This window comes from Echinops telfairi, unplaced genomic scaffold, assembly GCF_000313985.2.
Source record: "Echinops telfairi isolate 266 unplaced genomic scaffold, ASM31398v2 ScPeMD7_7457;HRSCAF=8495, whole genome shotgun sequence".
Classification (NCBI taxonomy): Eukaryota; Metazoa; Chordata; class Mammalia; order Afrosoricida; family Tenrecidae; genus Echinops; species Echinops telfairi.
Genome location: NW_022111357.1, coordinates 18,503,118 through 18,514,837, shown reverse-complemented (window position 1 = coordinate 18,514,837; position 11,720 = coordinate 18,503,118). Strand labels below are relative to the sequence as shown.

General features: G+C 57.1%; 1 protein-coding gene across 1 annotated transcript in view; it reads left to right on the top strand.

The window, feature by feature from the left end:
* RPS6KA1 (ribosomal protein S6 kinase A1) overlaps nt 1-8,571 on the top strand; it is a 37,720-nt gene extending 29,149 nt beyond the window's left edge. Inside the window, exons 18-22 of the mRNA XM_045298925.1 lie at nt 5,314-5,475; nt 5,657-5,733; nt 5,942-6,059; nt 7,122-7,259; nt 7,601-8,571. Of these exons, the coding sequence (XP_045154860.1) occupies nt 5,314-5,475; nt 5,657-5,733; nt 5,942-6,059; nt 7,122-7,259; nt 7,601-7,723 (618 nt within the window). The 3' untranslated portion in view covers nt 7,724-8,571. The remainder of the gene's footprint in view (nt 1-5,313; nt 5,476-5,656; nt 5,734-5,941; nt 6,060-7,121; nt 7,260-7,600) is intronic.
* The last annotated feature ends 3,149 nt before the right edge of the window (nt 8,572-11,720 follow it).

Genomic DNA, 11,720 nt, shown 5'->3' with positions numbered 1-11,720 from the left:
AAGGCCTGGTGGGCCAGGATGTGCTCCACTCTCTCCTCCTCCCCCTTCATCTGCTCCCGTGTGCTCTGATCAGATACGTCCCTCTGCCAGCCTGCTTCTAAGGAGCCTCCTGGCTGTTCTTCCCAGACAGACCTGTTTGTCCTTCTGGCAGGCCAGGCGTGGTCTTCGCTGCTACCACCGTCCTTCAAATGCAGCAGCTCCTCTCCGGTCTTCCTTTTTCATGGTCCAGCTCGCACGTGCCCGTGGGGCCATTGATTGGAAGTGCCTTGGCCTGGGTCAAGTGTACCTCAGTCCACAGAATGGCGTCTTTGCTTTTCGACGATGGAAAGCGGTCTCCTGCAGCAGGCTTCCCCATGATTTCATTAGGGCTTGCAAAATAATTTATTACAGGGAATTTCTTTTGTTTAAAAAAACAAACACACGCAAAAAAACCTTGCCTTGTAACCAGAGCTTTGGTTTGGTCAGCACACGTGGTTTGAATGGTTCTGGTTGATGTGACTGGTGTTTTGCAGTAGCCAGTACACAGCCAGGTCAGACGGTAAATGTATTTTCCTTTCCTGTCTTGTTCTCAATAAGCACAAGTTGAAGTTACCCCCGAGAAGGTTTATGGAAAAGAGCCAAAAGGAAGGCTCAGTTCAGAGAACTGGCCACAGTGGGGCTTCCGCCCGGGCAATGACTCACCCAGCCAGGGCACACAGGCTCCCGCTTAGGACAGCCTCACGTCCTTTGCGGCCACGGGGCGCCCCTCGGTGACAGCTGTGCTTTCTGACAATTGAGCTCTTTCTCCTGGTGAGGATGTTGTTGGGAAAACATTTCTTTTGCCTAAAGTCAAGAGTCTGTGGCTCGCCAAAGTGTCTGGCCCTTTCCCCAGAGCCCCGGAAGCGGTTGAGGGAAAGAGAGCTGAGCTATCTGGTGGGAGAGCCTCTAGGCGGAACTGGTGTCAGCAGTGCTATGGTTTAGAAGCTGGGACCCCACAGCAGCTGAGCGGGGAAAGGTGAGCAGGAAGCCGGAGCCTCTGTTTTAATGCTAGCGTTTTTATGGAAGTGTGAACACAGCGGTGCACCAAATCATCGTGGACAAGCTAGTCGGTTTCTAAACAGCGACTATGCCCAATGGACAGGGCACCCAGGAAAGAAGCTTCTCCCGTTTCTCTACCGCCCCTTGTGCCCCCTTCCAGCCCCTGCGTCCGCCGAGGGGTGACCTTTCTAAGCCGACCTTCGTGTGTGACGTCTGATGCTGACCCCTGCCCCTGAGATCATGTGTGTGGTAGGCGGCGCAGTGGTTCCTGCTGGCTGCCACAGGAACCAAGCCAAGCAAACCAAGCTCACCGCCATCGAGTCCATCCCAACTCGCAGTGACCCGTCGACGGGGTAGCACTGCCCTCTGGGCCTACGAGACCGTCACTCTTTACAGGAGAAGAAAGTCCTATCCGACCCCCAGGAACCCCTGTGCCACCAGGGCGCCTGCTTTACGGACGGACCACGATTTCGTTGTCCATTTTTCATTGCTGGTGGGCGTGGGCGTGTTACCAGTGTGTGAGGATCACAGATAGTCCAGGGACTTGGCTGTGGTGTCTGTTTTCATGTTGCGTGGACACGTAGGAGTGGGATTGCTGCGTCATACGTTCATCTGTAGATCTTATCAGTCCGCCCATGTAGTTTTACCAAGGTATGCTCCCTCCAGACGTGCCTGAGGATTCTGGTACTTACCTGCCCGCGGTGCTGTCCGCGTCTTAAATAGAGGTCCTTGTGCAAAGTGCGAGGGGGCATCTCGCTGTGTTTTCACATGCACTTCCCCCAGGGCTCCCCACGAAGCGGGCGGCCACTTTATGAAATCCTTGCGCCCACCACTTGCTTACTTCACCTTGGGTTGTCTTCCTCCTGTTATTTTGCGGAGTCCTTGAGTGGAAGGAAGCCCTTTGCACCCCTCCTGCTGGTTCTCATTGTGGGGCCATCTGGCCCACGTGAGAGCAGTCTCCAGGCCCAAGGCCCCACTAGGGAGGCGCTCAGCCCAAGTCAGGCTTCGGCTCGTCTCTCCCAGCAGATGACTGGCACAGAGCAGCCTCGTCTTGGGCTTGGCCGGCCACAGGCCCCGAGTGTGCATCATCTGATGACGCTGAGGATGACAAAGATGCCTCCGTTGCCGGCCACCCAAAGCCACGGAGCATAGCCAGGCAGGGCTCTCAGCACTGGGCTCAGTCACTCATAAGGTTGTCCCAGCAAACCCGTGAAAACGATGCTATTGTTTCCGTGTTGTGTAAGTGAAAGGACTGAAGCTCGGGTGCTTAGAAGCCCACCTGCGGCCTGGAAGTCGTGCTGGAGGTTGGATGCTGCCTGGGATAAGAAGTCACTTCTTGTCCTCTCATTGTTTAATGCTTCTTAGCCAGCAGTCTCGCCGTCCGCTGGGGGTTGGGGTTCACCCCCAGACAGTTCTGGAGTTGTTAGGACCACAGCCGTCTTTTCCTAAGCCCCGTGCTAGGCATTCCCAGGGCACCGACTCATACGCTTCTCCTTAGAATCCTGGGGCTGCGTGTTTTCCAGCCCCATTTGAAAGAGAGGACAGCGGGGGCTGGAGAGGGAAGGGGATGTGCCCCCGCTGGTGTGAGGCCAGGAGTCACGCCCTGACCTCTCCGAAATCACAGCCAGCGGCCCAGGCTGCAGCACCGGTGGCTGCCCTCGGTCATCCACCTGCTGCTGCTGGTCCGTGGGCCTCCAAGGGATGGGGGAGGGGTGGTTGTTTCTGGGGTTCTTTTTTCTTTTGTAATTTGGCTGTTTTTGAAAAACTAGGCCTGAGTCCCTCCATGGTGACGGTCAGCTGGCCGTGGCTCCTGTCCACTTTTCCAGCCTGCCGCTGCCGTTGGTGCAGTGAGACATGAGAGGGTAACTGCCTTCCATGAACACACACGCATGCACACCTGGGGGCAGGTATCAGAATCACCAGCCGAATATTCGGGCGCTTGCCCTGAGAAGCTGTTTTTGCTGTGGGAGTCGGTCACCTATGTTGCGCTAGACAGAACGAAGGCTGGAAGATGCCTAATCCCCCTACCCTCTCCGAAAAATGCCACCAGTGGCGCACTAATCTAGAAAGATCGTGGAATGAAGGTGAAACTTGGCACCCAATTCTCCCCTCAGAGTCTCGGTTTCCTCCTTGGTCTGGAGTTCGGTCCTGGAGTTAGGAGCCCGGGCCTGCCACTCGCTGAGGGGAATGAGGCCGGCGCCAGGGAAGCGCTCCGTGCAGGGAAGGGTGCTTGTTCTGAGCAGTGGGTGTCTCAGCCAGCACTCCCAGGGGCCTGGATCATTCGATTGTCTTAGGAAGAAGGAAGGGCACCCCAGGGGCCCTGACAGATGCTGCCTGGGGAAGGGACTGAGATTCAATTCCCAGAGTGCTGGTGGGGCCGCCCTGCCGGCGTAACCTTGCCCTTCTCACCGCCTGGCCCCTTTCCCTCTGTGGAACTCAGCTGCGGTGGGCCTGGCCGACCCTCCAACCTGTCACTGCTGAAGGAGCGGGGCTGCAGGCTCACTCTCCGGCAAGCCTTGGCTAACTGCTAACTGCAAGGTCAGCGGTTCAAACCCATCAGCGGCCCCACGGGAGAAAGAGGAAGCTCTCTGCTCCCTTAAGGATTTAAAGCCTTGGGACCCCTTTCTAGATGGGTCGCTGTGAGTGGAGATCGACCCGGTGCAGCGTGTGTGAGTGGTAGTCGTCGTTTCCTACACAGGTGCTCACCTGCCCTTGCTCTGCGCCGGCTGCCGAGTTGAAGAGGTATGCCCCAGAGACAGTGTGGTTACAATCGCGTGAGCTCCTGGCACCTGTGGGGAAGCAACAGACAGACAGCAAGGTTGGAACAGATGGCCGAGGCTCCCATACCAGGCCGGGGACTTGGGCCTTTATCTTGAAGGCAGTGAGGAGCCATTGAAGGCTTGTGGCCACGGCGTAATGTGATTAAATCACCCTGCCAGTCACCACCTAGGCAGGAAATATGGCCTTGGAGCTCGGGCATCAATGAAGCTGCAGAGTGGGCGCAGGGCGGCGGGGTGTGGAGCTGATGGGTTGGGACGGTAGGGAAGGAGATGTTGGGGGCTGCCTGGGGAGGTAACGAGAGGGGAGCACGAGGAGTTTCTCTGGGAGGTGTCGCCGCTGAGGCTCTGGAACGCCCGGCAGCTGCTGTCTGGTAGGCAGCCGGACTCGCATGAGGTCTGGCCGAGGGTCAGTGATCTCAGCCGTGTCGAATGGTGAGACGGGTGGCTTCTCCCAAAGTACCACGGAAAGTTCCGAAGGCTCCGCTCCCTCGGCTCACAGATGGACAAGCGATGGAAGGGCAGGTCCGTCAGAAAATGTTTTAGTCTCTGCGAGGTGCTGGGGACTCCTGTAAGCGCGTGGATACAGTGAGCAGACACTTAGGAAGCAGAGCGCTGAAGGCACTGACATGCCACCAGGCTGAGTGGGAAATGAAGCAGGTCAATATTCTGTCCGCTGGTGGTAAATGTGATGGATCAGACGGTAAGCAGGTAAGAGACTACTTAGTACTGGGGCGGGGGTGCTGTCCCAGAAGGCCTCGCTGATACAACAACGTTTGAACTGGGTCCTGAAAGAGCGAGGGAGTGAACCAGGCAAAATATCCGAGGGAAGAGCAGGTGCAAAGACCCAGAGAGAGGCGGGAGTGTGCTTGGCACGTGGAAGGGAGAGTAGAGGCTGGTGTGACTGAAACAGACTGCGAGAGCAAGAGGGGTGCGGGGCGGGGGCCGCACAGGCCTCTGTAAAGGCATTTTCTCTTGAGAGGGCTGCAAGCCCAAGGGTGCCGTGACTGACTTCTTTGTGCACGTAGACTGCAGGAGATGAGGGTGCAAACCTCCTGGCGGCGGTTGCGGTAATCCAGGGCAGGGTGAGGGTGGCTGGGACCAGAGCGCTGTTGGTCGAGGGGATGGTCAGACTCTGGATATAGTCAACAGTAGAGTCCACCAAGTGGGCTGATGGAGGGATATGAGGGAAAGAGAAATGGAGAAGGCCTCTCGTGGTTGCATCCTGCAATGGCTGCCATCAGCATCGCTCTAGAAAATGCGGAGACGGTTTGTTACAGACACAGACTCAGCTAGACACACGAGCATCCACGCATAAGCTTCCCATGGAGGGCGGCCCTGAGAACTCGGTCTGGCCAGCGGGAAGGAGGAAGTTGGGATTGGGTCTGACTGACAAGTGCCTGCTAGGAGTCTGTGTACACATTTCCAGTAGGCAGTCCATCTGCCCCCTCTCAGGAGCCTGAGTCTTCCTGACTTTCCCAACCCTGCCTGTGACCTGCGCCCCATGCTCTGCCCCCAGGTGGTGCACAGGGACCTCAAGCCCAGCAATATCTTGTACGTGGACGAGTCCGGAAACCCAGAGTGCCTGCGCATCTGTGACTTTGGCTTCGCCAAGCAGCTGCGGGCTGAGAACGGGCTCCTCATGACACCGTGCTACACTGCCAACTTTGTGGCCCCCGAGGTGAGTGGCCTGGCTGCCTCAGGTTCAAGAGTGAGAGGACCATGGCCCCTGAGCCCTTGTGCCCCTTCCCAAGGCTTCCCGTTGCTCCAAGACGCCAGTCCCTTGGTCTTGGCCCAGGCACCAAAGGACCCTTGTCCCACGGGCCCACCTCGCACTGCCCTCAGACTGGCCTCCTTGCCAGGTGCTGAAGCGCCAGGGCTACGACGAAGGCTGCGACGTCTGGAGCCTGGGCATCCTGCTGTACACCATGCTGGCTGGGTGAGCGTCCCCACCCCCCACCCTCCTCCTGCTTCCGTGTTCAGAGGGCAGTGGGGCTTGTCTGGGGCGAGATGCAGCCATGCCCTGGGAAGGGCCTGAAGGTAGAGACACAGTCCTGCCTTTGTGGAGGATGACCCTGCCCCTGGGAGTCCACTCTGGGTGGGAGATAGACCCCTTCACCAGGATTGAGGCCAGGGCTTTTCCCCAGATACACTCCGTTCGCCAACGGGCCCGGTGACACCCCAGAGGAGATCCTGACCCGGATTGGCAGTGGGAAATTCACCCTCAGCGGGGGCAACTGGAACACAGTTTCAGAAGCAGCCAAGGTGGGTGTGGAAGGCCTGGACCGGGCGTGTCTACGGGGGGACGCTGCTCCACATCTCAAGCCACCCTCGGTCGGTGGGCTCCAAAAGCTCACTGTCGTAAGTCGATTCTAGCACGCAGCGAGCCCATAAGACAGAGTAGAACTGCCCCCGTGGGTTTCCGAGGCAGTAAATCTTGATGGGGCAGAAAACTTCATCTCTCTCTCAGAGAGCGGTTGGTGTGTTAGAACCTCTGACCTTCTGGTTGGCAGCCCAACTGCACCTGCTCCACTGCCAGGGCTCTGTGGTGGATGAAGAGGTGGCCTTGTTTCCCCAAGTAGAATGTTCTACAAATCCCTCTTGCTCTGTCTCTCCAAGTGGAAGAGGCCCAGGCAGACCACCCCCTTCCCCGATCTTGCTGATCATTCTGAGCCTTCCAGTGGGGGGGTGGGGGGCGGGGCAAGAGGGCTGCATCCATGACAGCCCCAGCCTCATGGGACATGGTGTGGTGGGAGATATGTACAAGGGACAGAGATGCCACACAGCAGAGAGGTGGGCCCTGCTGGCTTGGAGTATGGGCAATGGAGGCCCCAAACAGAGCAGCAAGGTGGTGGCATTTGGGTTTGCGATATTAGAAAAAATTCCAATTTGGGGGAGCCTCTGTGCCAGGCACTGGAGCTGAGCCTTTATGAGCAGTAGAAGCCAAGTCTGTCCTGTACGCAGGAAGCAAGGTGAGGCTCGGCGAGTAGAAGGGGCTTTGTCCAGGACCCTCCCTTGATGAGGGGAGGAGATACTTTTGAACAGAAGTGTGCTCAGCCCCACACTTTGGGCTCTTACCGCCTTCCCACAGAACAACTCTGAAGGTGAAGGAGAAAGGGAAGGCATCCCAGAAAGAAGTCTCTGCGGAAGCAAAGGCCCAGAGAAGGGAATGTGTTGTTTTGTCTAGTCTTTGGGAGACTGGGGTTATTGCAAAGGTCTTGGCAGAACATGGTGAGCCCTGGCTGCCCTGCTCATCTCTTGCCAGTGGGCAGAGCGATCGGCTCTACTGACCTCTCCTGCTAACCTCCCAAACCGTTGTGTCCCTAGGACCTGGTGTCCAGGATGCTGCATGTAGACCCCCACCAGCGCCTCACAGCCAAACAAGTCCTGCAGCACCCATGGATCACCCAGAGAGACAAGCTCCCCCAGAGCCAGCTGTCCCACCAGGACCTGCAGCTGGTAAAGGTACGACCACCCCCAGCTGCTGGGCTTCTGGGCACTCGGACCAAAGTTCCACTGGGCAGGGACCTGGGCTGGCAGAGCCGGGGAGGCTGTGTCTGAGCTGGGCACCTGTAAGTGGGACAGAGGCAGAGAAGACCCAGCCCTGCCCTCAGGGGTCCCAGTCTAACGTGCAGCGGGGTCCACAGACCCCAGGAGCAATGACCATGCAGGCCACACTGCCGAGGCTGCATTCCCAGGCGGCTGGGTGAGCCCTGGCTGTTGGGACACAGGGAGGGGCTGGACGGGCCTGGTGCTGGAACCCCCCACCCATCTGGTCAGCTGACCTTTCTCTCTCTCTCTCCCAGGGAGCAATGGCCGCCACGTACTCTGCACTCAACAGCTGCAAGCCCACCCCCCAGCTGAAACCCATTGAGTCATCTATCTTGGCCCAGCGGCGGGTGAGGAAGCTACCGTCCACCACCCTGTGAGGGGCCGCACGTCCAGGCCGCAGGGCAGTGCCAGCTCGGGAGGCAGCGCACTTCCCAGAGGGAGCAGGCCTGAGTCACAGGACCAGAGGGAGCTGGCGCCTCGAGAGGCCCAGGAAGCAGCCAGCCCAGATCACCCCCCATGAGGGTGTGAGAAGTGCCTTCTCCTTCCCCAGGATGGACTCTTCTCAGTCAGGCTCTGCCCGTTGGAACTGAGTCACTGTGCAAACTCATCTTTTTTTTAAGGGAAGAAATGGCATCAACCACCACGGATTTTGACCAGATCCGTTTGCCTTTCTGGGAGCAGGAGTAGCCAGTGCAGGCCGGGAGCAGCGTTGAGTCCTGCTAAGACTGCGTGGCTGAGGCTGAGAGCAGCTTGGGGGGGCGCGGGGGAGGGGAACCCCACCACTGGCCCTCTGATGCCATCTGCACACGCGTCCGGCAGTCGGAGCAGCCCAGCGGTACCTCCTGAGCAGAGCCTCTGGCTGGTTAGAACTCTCTCTCCCTGGTCCTTTTTAGTTCCATTCTGTGGGGGTGGCCCCAGAACCACATCCTGCCAGAGGTGAGGACCACCGCCTTGCCGACTCCCAGCTCCAGGCACCAGCATCCGCCCCGCCCGCACCCCACCCCCCACCCGGTCCCCTGCAGTCGAGCTGGGCAACCCCAGGGGCAGGATCAGAAAAGCACTTTGGGGCCCACTTCTGCTGGGGTCTGAGTGTGTGACGGGAGACCAGTGGGGCTGGCCGAGGCGGGCAGGGGCTCTTTGTGTGTGTGTTTCATTTCTTCCTCAGCTGGTAACTCAGGGTTCATCTGTCCATGGCCTTTCTAGTAAACATACAGCTGAGCTGAAACGCCTTGTCCTCCACCTTTTCTCCCGAGTCTGCCCTCGCTCTGTTTGCTCTGGGCGTCCTGGACTTGGGCAGCGCTGAGATGGGGACTGGTTCAGCTGCTTGGAGGGCAGGTCCGGGTACTGCCTGGGCATTATGGGTCTATCTCATTTCATCTGGACCCTGTTTGGTGGGGGCTGTGGCGAAACTGAGGCTCAGGGGAATGCGATACAGCACATCAGGCCTGCTCCAGGTGCCGGAGTTAGCGTGGCGGACCAGGTAGACGGGTCATAACTCTTTGTAGGGGAAGTGGACATAGAGCAAACCCGCGCCAGCCACTGAGAAGACATGTGCAGGGTCACATGGGGGTGAGGAGTGGGGAGTGACTTCAGGGAAAGGCCTCTCTGGGGAGATGACCCAGAGACGGAGACCCGAGTGCTAAGAAGGAGCTAGTCATGCCAAGCCAAGGAGGCAGAGGGCTGAGTCGGGCGAAGGGCCCAAAGGGTTGGCCGTGTTCAGGGACTAAAAAGAGGCCAGTGTGCTTCACACCTCAGGACAAAGGGGTCTGCGCGAGGCGAAGCCAGAGCGGAGGGCAAGGGCCAGGCCTCCTGCGCTTACAGGCCAGGGTAGGTCGTGTTTCCCTCTAAGTGAGGTGAAAATCCTTGGGAGAATTTCATTCAGTGAAGAAGTGACGTGATTTTATTGTTGGAAATGCACAAACCAAAAGTGCCAATACAATTTCCACGCAGGTGTGTGATACATACAGCAAGGTGGACTAGGTCCTTCACATTATGTGGCCCTCCTCCGGCCTGTCCTTGCCCTGTCGGTCATTCATGTCCCCCAGCGTCCTCTCACCAGTCACGGCACTGTCAATGCTTGGTCCTCTGGAGAGTGTTTCCCAAAAGCGCAGTCATTCTTCATTAGTCTAGGTAGATTGCATCTGCTTCGAGGAAGGCTTAGGCTTCACGGTTAAAGATGACTTTAAGGACTCATCCAGCCTTCCGGCCTCCAGAAAGTCTAGGTTCCATGAGAGTTGAAACTCTGTCCCAGGGAACTGCATGACTTTATTTACTTTTTTTTTTAATCATCTCATTGGGGCTCGTGCTGCTCTCATCACAATCCATCCATCCATCCATTGTGTCAAGCACGTTTGTACATATGTTGCCATCGTTGTTTTCAAAACATTTTCTTTCTACTTGAGCCTTACATATAGATCAGAGTGATTGATTCCCCCTTTCTTCGCCCCCACCCCTCCTGCCTTCCCCTCCTGGTTTTGCTACTCTCATTGGTCCTGAGGGGTTTGTTTATTTACATTTTAAAGAGAGCACTTTGCCCATGTGACTTTACTGGAGTAACAGGGGAGGTACAGGTGTCGCAGGTCAGCAGCTGGGACAGTCACCCAGGTGAGATGTACCAGGACAAGAGATGTGGGGGAGGAGTGAGCAGCCTCAGGAGATACTCTCTGGAGACAAGGGCAAGTTTGGGATGTAGACGATCAGAGAAAAAGGAAATTCAAAGATATCCTTTAGAGTCGAAGTGTGTATCTTTCAGATTTGATATTTGAGATGTTGAGTACTAAAATAAGAGTTGGGGAGAAGCAGACTCTGGGAAAATGCTTAGGGTTTTTTCCAGAAATCCCTTTAGCTAGCCTGAAGGACAGGTCGTATGAGCGTTGTGCTTATGAAGCTGGGGTTCTGAGCTGGTGCGAAGCTCACGCTTCTCAAAGTGTGGTCTCCAAGTCCCCATCACTGGCATTGTCTGAGAGCTTGTTCGAAATGCAGGATTTCAGACCTTGTGTTTCCCCAACATCCTCCATTTAGGATCACAAAAGTCTGACTCGCCATCTGGCCAGGGACCATAGGCAATGTAGGCAGGCCAGCCTGGCACTCAGTTCTATGTGACCTGACGCCTGTCCCAGCCTGGCACTCAGTTCTATATGATCTGGCGCCTGCCGAGCCCCCTGCGACAGCTCTCAGCACTTCTCACCAGGGTCCCGAGCAGCACATAAGTCCTGCCACTCCCATGGACCCCTGGCCCACTGCAGCCCACCCTTTAGGACCAGGTTGTGCCTCCAGAAAGCTAGACTGGGTTGGGGGATGCTCCCTTTGGAGCCCCGACACCTCATTTCTGCACACCACACAGTTTTCCGAAACAGCTAATGAGGCAGATCTTCCGACCAGTCTGTGGGCCAGGATGTGTGGGCCGTGTCTGGCTCATCTCTGTCTCAGACACCTGGCACTGGGCCTGACACTCAAGGCCTGAGTTTGATGGCTGGGTGAGTGACAGAAGGCGTGACAGTGGACTTGATGGGGCTGGAGAGAGCTCAGTCAACAGCCAGAAGAGCCAGAGCACCGAAGGGAGGAAGGGAGAGGACACAGGTGCTCTGAGGGGCATGGCTGGCCCCAGCACTGGGGGAAGGTTGAAGAAGCAGGACATGGTGGCTGAGTGTCAAGCAGAGTCCACAGGAACTCCCTGGGCCACTAAGCCTAAGTGCTTCCCTTCTCTGAGCCCGAGACTCCCCACTGGCCAAGTGGAGGTAGGAGTTCTGCCGTCCGGCAGCACTCCCTGAGATCAGCGGGGTGAGTGTGGAGGTGTTTCGGAAGATCAAGAGTGCCACTTGTACAATTCACCTGGCCCTGCTTTTCACGAGGCCGGGAGAGCCCCCAAGGACATGCTGGATTCCAGAAGTTTCTAGCCAGCGGCACCTGTCAGGACTTCCCCTTCCTGGGTGTCAACTGTCTTGACAAAATCTACTAGGAAATACTGTGTCTCGGGGAAACAAATGATCAATTTAGTTGCTCCCAAGTTCAAAGATCACTGGCCCCCTACATGCCCTAATAACAATCCCTGAGCCCACCCTGTAAAATGTCCTCTCCATGAGTCCTGGCACGTGCTCCCTAGGGGCAACTGCTAGCCTCCGCACGCTTCCATTTAATCCGCTCATGGGAGAACCCAAGGCTCAGGAAGAGACTTGTCCGAGACGGAGCTAAGCAGGAGAGCAGAACTCAAACTGAGGGCTGTGTGATTCTGAAACTCACTGTCAACCGTTGTGCTGCCCTGCCCTGCCTCTCTGCTTCTGAGAATATCCAAGACCTGCTTAGCTGTTTCCCAGATCCCTGGTTATCTCCTTCAGCCCGCCCCAGGGTCGTAAGGTCCCTACAATGTGGGGGCTT